General features: G+C 35.4%; 2 protein-coding genes across 5 annotated transcripts in view; one reads left to right on the top strand and one right to left on the bottom strand.

Annotated features, from left to right (window-relative positions):
* The window catches only part of LOC115623605 (homeotic protein proboscipedia), a 54,073-nt gene extending 51,718 nt beyond the window's left edge, over positions 1-2,355 (top strand). For all 4 annotated transcript variants that reach the window (XM_030518020.1, XM_030518022.1, XM_030518019.1 and 1 more), the window contains 2 exons: positions 15-749; positions 1,833-2,355. In XM_030518020.1, coding sequence (XP_030373880.1) covers positions 15-749; positions 1,833-2,355 — 1,258 coding nt within the window. The remainder of the gene's footprint in view (positions 1-14; positions 750-1,832) is intronic.
* A 12,873-nt stretch (positions 2,356-15,228) lies between these two features.
* LOC115623581 (larval cuticle protein A2B) lies at positions 15,229-15,963 on the bottom strand. The gene is made up of 2 exons (XM_030517980.1): positions 15,934-15,963; positions 15,229-15,867 (listed from the first exon to the last, which is right to left on the bottom strand). The coding sequence occupies exons 1-2, from the start codon at positions 15,943-15,945 to the stop codon at positions 15,229-15,231; spliced, it is 651 nt and encodes a 216-aa protein (XP_030373840.1). The 5' UTR covers positions 15,946-15,963.
* Between the last annotated feature and the right edge of the window lie 1,356 nt (positions 15,964-17,319).

Consider the following 17,319-nt stretch of genomic DNA (forward strand, 5'->3'; position numbering starts at 1 on the left):
GGTGGTGGCAGCAGTCTGAGCAGCTTTCGGCGCGACTCCGACGCCTCATCGCATCACAGTCAAGCGACAACTGCCACGCCCATTGGCAAAGGCAAGAAGCGTTTCCAGCCACAACCCAATCCAAATGCCATTGCGAGCGAAAATACTGTGGCCGGACCCAATCCGTACTTCCCCGGTTATTATCCCAACGCCAATGCAAAGCAACAACTACAACCGTTGCAGTTGCACGTGCAACAACAACAACAGCAGCAGCAACAACAACAACAAACGCCAGGTCAAGACTATTACGGCAAATACGATATTGAATTCGCCGCATCGCCACACCACAATCCACACAAGCTGCAGCAACAGCTGCACGGCGAATATCTAAGTCCCAAACCCAGCGCCGGCGTCAATTTCCATCCAAACACTCAACAACACCAGCACGAGCAGCAGCAGCAGCAGCAACAACAACAGTTCTACTACAACTACAACGATGTGAATGGCGGCAATGCTGCGTACTTGAATCACCAACAACAACAACAGCAGCAGCAGCAACAACACCATCACGTTGGAGAATTTGAGGCGCCACCTATCAACGGGCCCGCGAACTTCTATGATCCCAAGACGCAGGCAAGCACTTACTACGACAACATGAGTTTCCAAGCACACCAACACCAGCCCGTGCTGTTTCAACAACAGCAGCAACAACAACAACAGCAGCAGCAACACCAACACCACCAGCACCAAACTGCAATCAACAATCAGCAGTAAGTACAATATGAACTGCTTTCAACTGCTTAAAGTAGCTGTGACGCACACCTGATTTCGTGCAGTAGGAATGAAGCCTAAATAAGCAGTGCAAAGCAGTTTACTTTTATTACAAAATTCGTTAGCCACCAAAACGCTGCTGAAAACGTTTTTTTGAGAAAAATTTTAAGAATTTGTTGAAAGAACAGTTTAATCGCGAATTTTTCAAATTGAACTGCTGGCAACTGTGTCATGAAGTAGCTGTGACGCAAGCCAGTTATCGTGCAGTAGCAAAGGAGCATAAATAAGCAGTTTTCAATTTATTTGAAAATCCATTAGCAGCCAAAATATGAAATTAAAAACTATATTTAATTAAATTCTTAAATACAATTTCGCTGCTGAAAACGTTTTTTGATGAATATTTTAAGTATTTTACGTATTGAATATTTTTAAGTACGGTTTAAAGTGCGAATTATTCAAATTGAACTAGCAACTGCTTTATGAATTAGCTGTGACGCAAACCAATTATCGTGCAGTAGCAAAGGAGGATAAATAAGCAGTGTGTGCAAAGCAGTTTTAAATTTAATTGAAAATCCGTTGGGAATCAAAATATTTAATTAAAAAATATATTAAATTAAATTATTAAATAACATTTCGCTGCTGAAAACGATTTATTTGATAGTTAAAGATGAAACAATTGTTTAATTAGCAAACTGATTTAGCAAGAAGAATGGATATTTACAATTGAATCAAATTAAAAAGACACTACTATATAATTAGAGTCGATTACTTGAACGCCTGCTTAGCAAAGCCTGATTACTTAAATAAATTAAAGATGAAAGAATGGTTAAAGGGACAGGCTGATTTAGCAAGAAGAATGGATATTTAGAATTGAAGCAAATTGGCAGACAAATTAAGAAGCCACTATAATCATTTAATGCTAGAGTCGATTATTTAAAGCAATTTATAAATAAATTTAAGTTAGTTTTTCAAGTAAAATAATTCGAGCAATTAATTCAATGGATATATTTTATAGATATTTAGGATCTACAACCTAACAACACTCTATAAACATTCCTCTCTCTTGAACTCTCTCGACACAGACACATGCACCATTTGGGAGCTGGGGAGGCATACAGCGCCCTTGGCCTGCAGATGGAGAACTGCGACGGCTACAACAACTTTGGCGGCTACTACGAGGCGGGTCAACAGGCGGCGGTGCCGGTGCCACCCCCGCATCCACAGCACAGCCACACACACCATCCCCACCACCACGTCCAGGTGCAGACTCAGGCTCAGGCTCAAGCTCAGGCTCAGGCGCATGCCCATCTTCATGCGCACCACAATCCGGTGGCTGCGGCGGCGGTCAGTGCTGTGGTTGCTGCCCAAGGAGTGGTTGTGCCGCCACCGCCGCCGCCACACATACACATGGGCGCCAATGCCAGCTTTGCGGTTAATGGAGCGCCCGCAGGACAGGGACAGGCGTTTGCGAACAACGGAGCGGGTCCTGTGGGGGGAGGAGCCGCCGCCATTACGGGCCTGGAGAACTCGAACAGCTCGTCTGACTTTAATTTTCTCAGCAATCTGGCGAACGACTTCGCACCCGAATATTATCAGCTCAGTTAGTTCTTGTAAGAGACTGGCACTGTAAATATTTTGTAATTACTACTTATACATAAAAAGCTAGACTAATTATCGGATTATCTGACGATCTGACTATCTGACGATCTGACGATCTGATTACATGATTATCTGTCGTAGTTTTTGTAAATATGTTTGTATGTGAATGAACTAGAGCACATGATTATGAATATGATGGAATACTAGCAATGCATCTTCTTGGTAGTTAGTTTCAAGCCCATTTCAGTAATAGTATGTCTATCGCATTAGCCAGGGCCAGGGCCAGGGCCCCAGAGTGGGCTGCAAGCGGCCCTTTGAGGACTGCCTTGGCCAAGTGGCGTTGGCTTAAAGCCAACAACTTAAACAGATTTCCCAAAAAAAAAAAACAAAAACTAATGTAAATAGCCAAATTATAATTAACATAAAATCGCAGTCTTATTAATTAAATACACTAAAAATATATTTCCATAAAATCTAATCAATTTCAAATACAATATTGCAGATATACTTGTAGTATTCATCGAGTTTTGCCTTTCCCTCTCATCGTTTCTGTAAATACTTATGATAGTTTAAATCGAAAGAAAAATCAAAATTTGAATCCGTTCCGATTCAAGTGCAATTTCTAATAAAAATCAACTAATTAAGCGCATGCATGGAATTTTATTCTAAAACCAAAATAAATGGAAAGCAACAGAAAATTTCACGCAATAAATGTTTGTATGTTGTTCTAAAATTCATTAAAAATAATTGAAAAAAAAAACTAAACAAAAAACACAAATAAAGTTTAGGCTTTGAATGGCTTAGAATTCTTTGTAAGAATACAAATTTGATGTATTTATAAGAAATAAATGTGAAAATACAATTGAACCAACGCTGTCTTCTTAATACTTCTCACACCTCCACCAAGGGCCGCTCTTACCTCAAATTTTGACTGACAACCCATGATGGATGGGATTTTCGCTTGAAGGGACTCAGGTCCGTGTCCCGCTGCTCTCGAGCACGTGTTAAAAAGTGTGATTACTTTCAGCAAATTTAAACAAAGCCCGCACACAAATACACAGCTGTATGTGTTCAGAATATCAGTATCTACTATATATCGACTTGCGGGAAAGTGTATGTCAAGAGAAAAAAAAGAAAAAATAGCAGCTTATGAAGTAGAGTTTTGGAAAGTTGCTCAGATGGAAGTTAGCTGCCAAATTATTTGAAAATTTTACAATATTTTATATTGTTAAAGTCCGGGATTAATCAAGGAATTTCTAAAGCGAAGTTAAGCAATCAGCCTCGAAAAGGAAATAGATTATAGATAAATATATATAAAAGAAGTTTCATTTCTTTTCAAAGTTCTTTTCGAACACACAAAAAAGAAAAAAAATAGGAGCATATGAAGTAGAGTTTTGGAATATTGCTCAGGTGGACGTTAACTGAGAAATTATTTGAAAATTTTACAATATTTTATATTGTTAAAGTCCGGGATTAATCAATGAATTTCTAAAGCGAAGTTAAACAATCAGCCTCGAAAAAGAAATAGATTATAGATAAATATATATAAAAGAATTTTAATTTCTTTTCAAAGTTCTTTTCGAACACACAAAAAAGAAAAAAAAAATAGGAGCATACGAAGTAGAGTTTTGGAATATTGCTCAGATGGGCGTTAACTGAGAAATTATTTGAAAAATTTACAATTTTTTATATTGTTACAGTCTGGGATTAATGATGGAAGTTCTAAAGCAAAGACAAATAATTAGCCTTGACTCAGAAATAGATTATAGATAAATATATATAAAAGAATTTTCATTTCTTTTCAAAGTTCTTTTCGAACACACAAAAAAGAAAAAAAAAATAGGAGCATATGAAGTAGATTATTGAAAAGTTGCTCAGATTATTTAAAAAATTTAAAATTTGTTATATTGTTAAAGCTTGCGATTAATCAAGGAATTTCTAAAACGAAGTTAAATAATCAGCATCGAATAAGAAATAGATTACAGATAAATATATATAAAGTTTTTCCTCATTCTAGACAGGATTTCTTATACAAGAATAATATAGTACATAAAACTTTAAAACTTTCCTGAATTATTTATTTATCAATATTTAAGAGAAGAGAAAATGCATTTCGAAACAGGTTTAATTTTATGTTTTATTTAATTTCAAGACGTAAAGCTTTATTTGCTGGGAAAATATATTATGATAAAATATTAATCCTCATTATTTGTTAAAAAAAAAACAATTAAAACAATTGAAACAAATGCTTTCATCTGGCAGCTCAGAACGACTAACCAAACCCAAATAAAATGTAAGAGTTATAGAAAAACCAGCCTCAGTTCTGATGGTTCTGTCCGATGGTTATTAGAGAACTAATTACTTATTTTAAGAAAGCCTTTCTTATATAACAAATAACTACGTTTTTGTGTAAGAAACAACTAGTACAGGTTCGAGAATAATATTTTCTAAACGTAAGGCAGCTTAAATTGATTTTTAAACAATTCTGGGTAGCTTTAACAATGCTATACAATCTGTTTGAGATTTAAATCGAAAGCTTAGAGAAAATATTTTACGGCCATAACATAAGTGTTCTAGAGAGCCCCTAATTTGGTTGAATAAATCTAGTCCAAGTTTTTCCAGAGAACATTATACAAATCTTCAAAAAAAAGCCTGTTCTTGGCTTACTTTAATCACAGCTAGGTTAAAGATTATTGCAGGAACTCGGCTTATGCTCAGGGCTTAGGTCATTATATAATACAAGTAAAAACTACATTTATATAATGTGAAGCATAGAAAAAGCCTGGCTCTATCGGGTGTACATTGTGTTCCGAAATATTACAGTTTCTAAGAGACATTTTTACCAGTATCTAATTTCTTACAAATTTTCAGAAATGTTGCTTCCAAAGTTGAATGTATTTTCCAAATATATCAAGTCTATGAAATTAATAAAGCTTTTTCCATATAGTACATACATAGAGTATATATTTCTTGTAGGAAATGAAAGTGTTGTCTAAACTAATACGCTTTTTATAATCAGGTGTTATAGAATAAGCCAATGAGTTGACAAAAGTATATCAGACAAAGATTTCATAGTCGCTGAAAATTGATTAATTCTTGCTTTATTGGAGATGAAAACTTTGATCAACTTTGTAGAAAGCTAGTCTCCTAGCCACTATATTTCAAATGATCAGATGTGACAGAAAAAGCAAATCGTAGGCAGTTCACAAAAACAAATCAGACTCAGCGAATCAAAGATTGATTAAATTTCTTCTTTTTAGTAAATGAATTTTGATTAATTGCTTAATCTTTTATGTTACAGGAAAAGCAAACCTGATGCATAGTCGATGAAAATTGATTAAGTGTCGCTTTGTTCAAGATGAAAACTTCGATTAACTTTTTAGACAATTAACCACTAGCCTTTATATAACTAGAAATTAGTCTAATCGTAAACAATTTACAAAAGCAAATCAGACTCAGCGAGTCAAAGATTGAATTTTTGATTAAATTTGATTAAATTTCTTTTTATTTCGAAGATGAAAATTATGCTCAATTTATTAATCAGTTACCCCCAAACTATTATTACCCTTTATAGTATGTTAAAGGAAAAGCAAACCTGGTGCAAAAGCATATCAGACAGTTGTCCTAGTCGATGAAAATTGATTAAGTTTTCGATTAACTTTTTAGCCATTTAACCACTGGTCTTTATATAACCAGAAATTAGCTTAATCGTAAGCAGTTCATAAAAGCTAATCAGACTCAGTTAGACAAAGATATCATTGTCGATGAAATTTAATTAAGCTTCTTCTTTAAGAAAATGAAAATGTTGCTCAATTTATTAACCAGTTAACACATAAACTAGTATTATCTTTTATGTGAAAGGAAAAACAAACCGGAAGCAAAAGCATATCAAGAATAGTTGTCATAGTCGATGAAAATTGATCAAGTTTATCTTTGTTGAAGATGAAAACTTTGATCAACTTTTTTGCCAATTAAAAAATAGCCTTTATATAACTAGAAATTAGCCTAATCGTAAACCGTTTACAAAAACAAATCAGACTCTGCGAGTCAAAGATTTCACTGTCAATGAAATTTGATAAAGCTTCTTCTTTTTAGGAGATGAAAATTTTAACTAATTAACCTATTAGCTAGTATTATCTTTTATGTTAAAGGAAAAGCAAGCCGGAAAGAGTTCAGAAAAGCAAACTTAAACTCAAACTCATTTCATTTGTCTGCACATTCTCAAGTACTGTCCTTATGAGTCTGTAGGGCCGACAAAAAACATATTTATGATATTGTTATTTTTTGTTGTTGTATTAATAACCAAAAGCCATGCAACATTTATTGATTGTGCTGGCGATGTGGCAACATTCACGCTGCATTTGGCCATTCGTCGCAGCGTTTGTATCCCTGGAGAGTACAGGCTCTGCCATTCGACGACGCTGTGAAAGGACCAGCAGGAGCAGAGTTTTTGGCTTCTCCTGCCTGTCAACAATTTTAGTGAATTTCTCGGATCGGCAGCGGGACAGCTGAGCCGCATTCAGTCCCCTGTCGCCGGCTACGTACATACATACATACTTGTACGTGTACATATATTTCTGACAGAAGCGGTGAAAATTTAAGATTGATCACCAGCCTGAATGTGTTTGAAAATTGGTTGGTTGGGTGCTGTCGAGTGCAGGCCTGAAACCGAAACAATGTCGAGCTGTCTGTGCCTAACTTACTTGTTGGGTTCGCTGGGTTTGGTGACCCCCATGGGTGGGGTCTGGCGAGAGAAGGACTGCTGAAAGCATGTTGTGCTCAAATTAATTTAATTAGTCGACACTCCACCAAAGCAAAAATGTTGCAAATCGGCCGCGAAACATTCGCACGGCACAATTATGAATGGTCTAAGGCCGTGCGAGTGTTTTGTTAATCTTTTTATTTTTTTCTCTTATGTACCAACGAACTATAAATCGATAATGCCCGCATTTCGAGGCATTTGAGATAACAGTAAGCACTTCCACTTAACCACTGACCATCACCGCTAACCACTAAAGTCGAAGTGCCACCGTGGAATTTGAGCTTGTTAATTAAATGCCCATTACCCGCCCCGTCTGCTAAATAAAATGTTGAGAAAAAAGAAGAAAAAAAAGAAACAAACATTAAAGCCAAACCACTTTGTTTATGTTAATAACGACATCACATCTGACGATGAGGCTGGCAAAAACCTGCGCAAATATATAAACATAACGCAACTTACAAACATTTACATTTACTGAGTTGGCCAAACTATAATACTATAGTACTACTTGTATATAGCCTGGCTTTATGGGAATTTCAATTCAATTTCGACTACAATTTCGTTGGCAGCGGCCCTGCGTTTGGGAACTGGAATTGTTGTTGTGGTGTGTGTGTGTGTGTGTGCGAGTAAGTGAAATAATAACAATTAAAGTTATATACAGAAAATTGGTTCGACAAACCAGTTTATTTATTTAAGTTTTTTTCTTTTTTTGGCAGCACCTGCAGCCGCGTTGGCCGTCCGTTCCACTCGTAGGCTTTGTGGGACGCTTGACCTTGATACACATAAATCATTGTTCGAATGCGGCTTTGTGCCGCATTTTTGTAAGTAATCATAACGAAATACTAGCATTAAGACGTTTTCATGCATATTCAAATCAATTTGGCAACCGAGAGTGGCTCGAAGCCTGTAAACGATACTCAATCGCAGAAATGCCAAACTATGCAAATCAATCTCCCAGACAACAAGAATGGCAAACTATTTGGTTAGAAACAAAGGCCCAATAGCTGATAACTAGGCCAATAATAGGGGAAAGTTGTTGCGTAAATGCTTTAGGAATGCAATGAGAATTGGACACAGTCCTATAAATCCAAAGCAGCTGTTATTCCTTTTCTCCCAGACAGTCAAATAGGGAGTAAAAATGACAAATTATTTGGTTAGAAATAAAGGCTATTGACAATCAGCGAGTCTATGAAAACATTTATTGATAACTAGGCGAGAGTTGTTGAATAATTAGTTTAAGAGTACAACAAAAGTCAAACACTCCAAATCTAAAGCCAAAGCAGCTTTAATTTTTTTCTTCTACATAAATAATGAGAAGGAGGTCAACTATTTGATTAGAAATAAGGTATATGCGTTGTGGCGTGTGCTGCCCCACAAAAATCCACTTCACATTGAGGATATTTTTTCTAATTCGAGACTAATTCGAGACATTAATTTCATAATCAGTAATTAAAATTATTTCGCAAATATAAATAGGCTGTTAAGGCTATTTGAAAACAAATTTGTGTGTACAGTATAATTTGCTTAGCTGCCTTCAATACTTTGCACAGACATTTGAGGCAGCTAACATAATTTTTAAGTAACATTTATATCTTTCGCGGTTTATTGACAATATATGAAGTTGTATTTTTTTATTGTTTATTATATGTACATACATTTTAATTTAAAGTAATTCATTTTCAGTAACTAAATTGATATTAAATCTTTTAACATGCATTGAAATAGTCTGTAATTTTTCCTCCAAAACCCAAAGATCAGCTGCGGCCAGTTGTTGTTTCAGCAACATGCGTCTAAGCACTAATTCAAATATACGCCACGCCTACAATGCTCCATGCTTACTTTATAACCTAACATTTTTAATGAGAAGTCGTACGCTCTCTTGCTTATCTGATTGATCTAACTGCGCTCTCTTGGTCCTTTGCGACAAGTTGTGGCGCTCGACCACCCACCACCCAACCCCCCACCTGTTGGTATGTCTGCATACAACAGACTCAACACACAAATGTAAGCCAGTTAGCAGTCTGTTAAACAACACATTCGGTAAGTTCTGTAAATTGAGTTTCTTCTTTCTTTTTTTCTGTATCTGTTATGTTATGGTTACATTTTCTCTGCTAATACGTGTACATACATACATTCATACATATATGAAATAGAAAATCATTAATATAAATCGCTGCGTACTTACATTTACATACAGATCAATTGCGATCGCTTTAATTACAAATTATTTTCAAATTGAACATCTTTACTTATTTAAATCACATTTATAAACACTTAAAAAAATAAAAACAAAAATTGAGGCACACACATACATAAGTATGTATGTACGCAACACATTAATCGCGCGGTATTTTCGCATTAATAGACACATTAAGAACACGCATTAAGAACACTTCACACTTCAACATATGCGTGCATGTGCTTTTACATAATATTTCTAATATTTAAACTATTAATTAAACATTTTCACAGAGTTTTCGGCAACTCCAATTAGAAACGGCGCGACGCGTTCAACAGGTCGAGAAAAACTAAGCCTTGCATTGCAGCTGCAAGCAGAATGCTCTCCCTAAGAATGTAAAAGTGAAGGCAAGGAGGCAAAAATCATAGCTGTAAATCAGTTCACGCGCCTGTCTGGAGTGGGGGAAGGGAGGGAGTATAAAAACATTTCACAGATGGCGCAGCTAACTTTGATTAGTATTCATAGAAAATGACAAAAAATTACTGCCGATATGAGGCGCTTAAATGCAAAAGGCTATTAAATGGAATGCATGAAACGTAATTATTTTCATACGAAATCAGCACTTAATGCTGTTAAAAGTAAATTTCATGCAGCTATATAAATAATAATAAATATAAAATATAAAATAATAATAATAAAAAAAATGCAAATAAAAATTATAGCAAGTTTAAATTAAAATAAATTTAAATTAAATAAATATTGGCATGTTCAGCAGTTGTCTTCACATGATTGTCATATATGACATATATGGACATATACTTCCTAGACAGCAGCCAGCGCCGCAAACGCCTTAAGAGCATTCGAAGGATTATTAATAGCTTGATATTAACAAATAGAAATTGTAGCCTAGTACTTGTATATTATTGTTTTGCATTCTTCTTCTTTTATCAACAATTTTGAGAAAATACAAGTGCAAATAATTTGCACACAAATTCAAATAATTGTACAGGTATGCAAAGAATATATTATTTTTTCAATGAATTCTAATAAAATTGATATTCTAAAATAAAATTCTTCGGGCGAATTCTACTTATTTCTAAAATCAGGTTTTTAAGGTCTTTTCCCTAAAGTCATATTTGTAAACCCAGATGGATTCCTTTCTAAAGCCAGGGGGCTTTCTTTTTTTAATAAAATATTCTTTCTAAAGCATTATTTCTAAAGCCAGATGGCTTTCTTTTTTTTAAGTCTTCTTTCTAAAGCTTTATTTCTAAAGAAGTATTAATAAAACATTCTTTTAAAAGTCCTACTTAAGATCTTTTTCTATAACCTTCTTTCTAAAGTAATTTTAAAGTTTCTTTCTGAAACTTTAAAGCCTTCTCTCTAAAGTCATTTTTCTAACGTGCTTTTTACAAATGCGTCTCAGTAAAACATTTTTGCTAAAACCTTCTTTTTAAAGCATTTCTTCTGGAGCTTCTTTTAAATCCTTCTTTAACGAGACCTTTCTTGAAAGCACTCTTTCAAAGGCCTTCTTTCTTCAGCTTTTTTTTTCCTAAATTCTTTTTTCTTAGCTCTTAATTCTAAAGCCTTTATAATTATTATTAAAGAATTTTTTCCAGAAGCCTGGCTGTAACAGTCTTAGTTACAATCTTTCTTGAAAGCCCTCTTTCAAAGACCTTCTTTCTTCTACGTTTTTTTCTCAAATCCTTGTTTCTAAGATTTTTATTCTAAAGGCTTTATAATTATTATTAAAGAATTTTTTCCAGAAGCCTTTCTTAGTTACAATCCTTCTTTCTCAACGTCTTTCTTGAAAGCCCTCTTTCAAAGACCTTCTTTCTTCTACGTTTTTTTTCCCAAATCCTTGTTTCTAAGATCTTTATTCTAAAGGCTTTTTAATTATTATAAAAGAAGATTCTGTCACATTCTTAGTTACAAGATACAAATTTACGTTAAGGGCAGACAGGTAAAAACTTTACGCACACCTGTTAATGCTATAAAGGAAAAGATTAATTGACTACAAGAAAACAAAATAAATCAATTGATTAAAGACCTATAAATTATTTACAAACCTTTTAAATTGCCTCTAACACGCCAGAATGCCTTCTAAGTTTTACTTGCCTTCAATGAGGCTGTTGGCTCTCCCTCTATAAATACTAATTATAAGTATTCTCATTCGATTGCGAGTAAAGTTCAAAGACCGTTTGATGTGTTTGTTTTTTGTAGCCTATTGTAGTTTTTTGTTTATTGGTTACACCTAAACTTAATCACAAATGTAAATTTTGTTCTAGGGCCGAAACAGCGTTTGGGGTCTTCCAACGTATCCGTGCGATTCAATGCTTCGTGGGGAGTGCCAAAAGGAGTACAGGCTAGCAATGGTGGGACCTTGGCCTGTAGCTGATCCTCAGCGGTTGTACGTTTAGATGTAGCGATGCCAAAATGCCTAAAAAGGGGGTGTGTGGAGGTGCAGGGCAGTTGGAAGATGTTACGTATAGACCAGATCGGCAAAATTTGTGTTTATGATATTTGGGTTGCGCAGCATGCCAGATACGGCCCAAGAGCTATAAACAATGTAAAAAATTGCTTCAATTACACATCCAATAGTTGTAAATATGTATATATGGTTGACTTACCTTTGGGTATCTGCATCTTTGTTGTTGGTTGTGTGCGCAACGAGGCTAGGAACCGAAAAAGAAATCAAATCCAAAGTATGGTTTTTGTTGCTCAGTGCACGATTGCGAGCTGATGCCAACCTCTTGGACTCAACACAAAACACTGAATGGCGCGCCAGGAGCACTGCACTCCTATTTATACGAGACGGGTTGAGTTCGGGTCGTCGGGTCGAAGGGGAGGGGAGCGGGGCGGGTCTGGAGGCCAGCCAGTTTGTCTTTGATTCTCCCTCTTGTGGTCCTTTGGCTCACTTGATCGGGTTTTTTCTTTCCTTCCTCTTTTTGTTTGTCAGATTGCATTGTTGTTGCCGTTGCGTAAAAGCTGATAATGATAATGGTGATGATGATGATGATGGTGATATAGTTGAGAAGGGTTCGGCATCGATATCGAAAAGCACCTAAAAGACGAGCTGCAATAAAATCTTCCACTTGATTAGTCAGATTTAAGCAGAAAACACTTGAGAACATTGTGCGATTATTGAGGGGCAGTCCAGTCCCGTCCCGTCCAGTCCAGTCCTGTCCGGTGCTATGTAAAAACTTGGCGAGGGAGCACTTACAGTCTGACCTTGAAGCACCCCTCCTTTAGAATTGTTCTTACAGCGAACTCGACAACAACAGGTGTTTGCAATTCTTTGCTATCCCCTGGTATCAATGCCTGGTTATCTATGAAGTCTTGACTACTGTGGGAAACGACGACGCCACACCCGAGTACAGTGATCTTCCCCAGTAAGCAATAGAAAGTCAGCTTCACCATAATTCCTGTTAATTGTTCAACGGGGGGTATACCCTCGTACTCGTATTTATCAACTGACAGTATAGTAGAAGTCATGACCCCATAATTTCAGTTCCATTCTTGCCAATGTTGTTGTTAAGGATGGCACAGTCCTTCCATTCAAATGCTAATGGGCCGTAGGCTACAAAACAAAACACAACAGACTCTGCCCGTCAGCCAGACAAAGGGAGAGACAGACAGACAGTCGAGGAGCTTTAAGCGGGGCAAGATCGGTCGTTGCACTTTGTGTGTCGGCCTCCGTTCTCTTGTCCGTTTGTCCGATTGTTGAGTCTCGTGTGCGGCATGAAACATCCTTAAAGGATTTCAAACAAAAGTCTAAAAGGCCAGACTTCACCGCATGCATCCAAAGCATTCCGTAGCTCCAGACTGCAATCCTTTTTTGTTTGATGTCTGTGAACTTTTTCTGTTGTTTTGCTGCAAAACGAGTTATTTCTGCACATTTATATATAAATTCATATAAATGTGGAATAAAACAGGATAAAATGAAGTACCTATGCGAAATGTTAACGACCTTTGTTATTGACAAACAACGCCAATTGGATTTATTGATGTAGAATGGAATACGAAACTTTCCAACCAATTGTGCTATTTTCTTTTTCTTATTCAATCGCCATTAAATGGCTTTTCGAATTGAATGAGGTATTACCTAAAGCCTTTCTATTCTAAATTTACTTACTTTTCATTTTTAATTTTAAATCTTAATATATATATATAAAATGTTAATACTTATATATTGTTATTAAATAAATCGACAGATCCACTTGTTGATTTAAATAAATAAATAAAAATATATTGTAAATAAACTTATAATTGTAAACAAAAATACTGAGCCCATCAAAGGCAGACAAGACCTGCTAGTAAATGAATAAATATAAAATAAAAAATAAATGTTAACTCAAATAAATATGATAAATAATCGGGTGTGTTTTGAATGAATTTTAATTCCCACTAAGTTCGATGGAAGTTTAGTCGAAGTTTGCATTTCTGGGTGTATTATTTCCAATTCCATTAAAATAGCTGCTGAATTGGAAGTACTTCTTAATTGGGTGATGATTCCCCAACTTAATGAGAATACCAGCAAGCATTCCTGTCATGTAAATACATATAATTGGAAGCCACATGATAAGTTATTCAGGCCTTCCTTGACAACCTGCGTAAAAATATGTAGTATTTATTAATAGTCCTTGGGTAATCGGGATGATACTTTAATGGTCGGAATATACAGTGAAAACTCTCTTGGCCGTACACTCCCGGTTGCTAATTTTTGTCCGCTTAAGGGGATACTTAAATACTTTATACACCGATCGAATGTTTTAGAAAAAGTGTCCGCAGAAGAGATTTCCATTGAGAGAGTTTTCACTGTAAATATGAATGGGTTTTCAATTTTACAGATAACTGTATGCCACTAGTCTTAAACATTAGAATATTCGTTGCATATTTGCTGAATCCGGGCCATATTTGAATAATTCACTTTTATTTTAAATTAGTTTAACTATGCCTAAATGGAGCCCTACGCTGTATTTGCTAATATATTAAGAACATATTTAATAGACATTAAAATAAAATCTATATTCCTTTCATTTACACACAATCGATATGCAGAACTGTTGTGAATTTATTTTGCATATTTTAATTATAAAATTTAAATGCTGTCTTCTTTGTATAAGAGATATTGATTGTACTCTAATTCTATATTTTATGTTAATAAAAGAAATAAATTGTATAGCGTTTTATCTCTTGGTACTAATCTTTCAAATCAAATAGTGCTTAACCCTCTCCCTTCACTTCAGTTTCGTTTCCTCAAAACACAAGAGTTCTTCCAATTTTTAGGGCTGTTTCCACTCGGAACCCAGCCCTAATGGAAGACATTTTTATAGGCTTTTTTATTTCTTTAGTTTTATTTAGTTTAAGTTTTCTATTGCATTGTTTCTTTTTGTGTTCTTTTTCTTTTACATCGACAGCATTGCTTGTCGAAGAAATAAATTAATTAAAAAAAAATATTTTTAAAAAACTGTTTCTTTCTTACGTTTGAATCGTTTTTATGCCAATTGGAACAATTTGAATTGAGAATTCTTTGAAATCATTTGGCATTATCTTTCAACAAAAATAAATAATTTGAAAACTAAGTATAGCAACCTTCAAGAAACTTTAACTATCTCGTAACTTCTTTCAAACAATATATGAAAACAATTTCAGTAAAATAAATAACTATAAACAATAGACCCTTTTACCTATGAAATGACTCTCAAATAGTCGGGGTAAAATGTGTATTATAGGTTTATTATCTAGCCATCAACTATTAATAATTGCGTCTAATCGTATTACAAAAAATGCTCAGTTTTTCGATTATGTTGTATGATAAGTATGTTCACATTGTTGTATGTTTTCTTTATTCTGTGCACTCAATAAATATGTACAATAATAAAATTAGCAACAGTTCTATGATTAAGTCAGTGTCTTCGTTCGTTCGTTCGTTCGATATTTAATGATGGTAGGCGACTGCGGGCGCGGAGTAGGCTGTGTAGTGAGCAGCGGGAGCGGCGTACGTCACAGCTGGCGCGGCATAGTGGGCCACTGGAGCCACAGACTTGACCACAGCGGGGGCGGCATAGTGGGCCACTGAAGGGGCAGCATAGTGAGCCACTGAAGGGGCAGCATAGTGAGCCACTGAAGGGGCAGCATAGTGAGCCACTGAAGGGGCAGCGTAGTGAGCCACAGGAGCAGCAGCAACGGTCTTGACAACTGGAGCCACAGCAACAGCCTTGACGAGTGGTTCGCGGTTGACCACAGCGTTGAATCCGTTGACGGGATCGGCAGTGTATTGAACGGTGCGCTTGTAGCCATCGGCATCGATCAGGGAGTACTCGCCACGGACGATGTCTCCGTCGCGCTCCTCCACCTGGCTCTTGGAGTCGCCGGTGATCTTGTCATCGACACCGTACGAGAAACGGTACTGGGGATGGGGATCGTACTCCTCGTGCGACTTCACGAGCACCTTCTGGGCCACGGCCACGGGGGCACCATAGGTGGCCACCGGAGCACTGGCATGGTAGACCTGCGGCACCGCCAGAGGCGCATAGCCGGCGCTGGCGACGGCCACGAAGGCGAGTGCGAAAACAAACTGCAAATTGTTGAGGGCGAGGTAATCCATTGATACAATTTTGATTGTGTGTAGTTGAATATTTACCTTGAAAGCCATATTGTGGGTTTTGGTTGACGGTTTTGGTTTGGTTCTTTACAGAAGTGAACTTGACTGACGAATGATACGTTTCTTGAGCGCACATCGACTTATATAGCCAAGTTAGCGGTCTGTCGCCGAGCACGAGTTCGCGCTTTGTTTTCGCAGTGACAGCAAAGTATCTTTCATTGTTTGGGGCGCAGATCATTGGCTTGCGATTACCTCCACTGTACGCGTATGGCACACACTTCCTGTTCATTTGTAAGTACTGTGGGTGTAGAGAACCATGGAGTTAGAGAAAGTACAGTCTGATCGCGCTTCTGGAACCTAGTACCTTCTACAATCTAGTCTATGTAATTTCCATATTTAAGCATAAAACTTAGTTCTATTACAAATACTTTTTGTTTCTCAAGGCAATTAATAAATACCTACTTTTGTCTTCATTGGTTACAGTACTTAGAAAAGAAGGAGAGCAGAAATGTTATTTGATACGACTTTGTATCCAAAACTTGCTTCAACTTGTTTACATACAAAAAAAGTCTTAGAGCGTATTCTAAGTTAAATTTAATATATGATATAAAATATAATAGTCTTCAATCGTTTTTATATAAGAATATATCTTTATTATAAATGAATATAAATATTGCAATGAAAATTAAAATGAAAAAAAGACATTTATCTATCTAAATTTTGAATGGGAATATGAACCAGAATAAGTATACATATAAATATAAATAAGAATATGATCTTGAATATGAATGAGAATGTGAATCAGAATGCGAATAAGAATATTAATTAGAATGTGAATATAAAAAATTGTAATTTGAATATTAATTTAAATACGAATGTTAATGTAGATTATAAATATTTATAAACATAAACATAAACTGGCATGACTATAATGAATTATAAAAAAGAATAAATTATATTTATATAAGAGTACCGATGGAAATTAAAAAATTAGAATAAATGAAATAATAAATAAATTATTAGAACAAATTAAATAAAATATTAAAATTTTATTCATACTGAATAAAACATTAGCATTACTATTAATATTAATGCATATTTAATTTGAGTGCGATTATAATTCATGGACGCTTTAAACCATTTATCGATATCAAATTTTCCAATAACATCCTCAGCGATTGTCGTTGTCGCTACATAAAATTAATGTTAATCTGGGATCACTAGTTCTTCTTCTTTCCTATCATATTAAAAATCGTATTCTATATCTTAATTTCTAATCGGTTAATATATTACTTTAACATTTATATTACTTACAAATGTTTGCATTCAAAAATATATTTACTTAAATAAATAAATATGAATAAGTGTAAATAAATATATTGAGTTATATTATTAATAATCAAGAAATTTTTAAATGTAATTATT

The sequence above is a fragment of the Scaptodrosophila lebanonensis genome, unplaced genomic scaffold, assembly GCF_003285725.1.
Source record: "Scaptodrosophila lebanonensis strain 11010-0011.00,11010-0021.00 unplaced genomic scaffold, SlebRS2 tig00000053-arrow-pilon, whole genome shotgun sequence".
Classification (NCBI taxonomy): domain Eukaryota; kingdom Metazoa; phylum Arthropoda; class Insecta; order Diptera; family Drosophilidae; genus Scaptodrosophila; species Scaptodrosophila lebanonensis.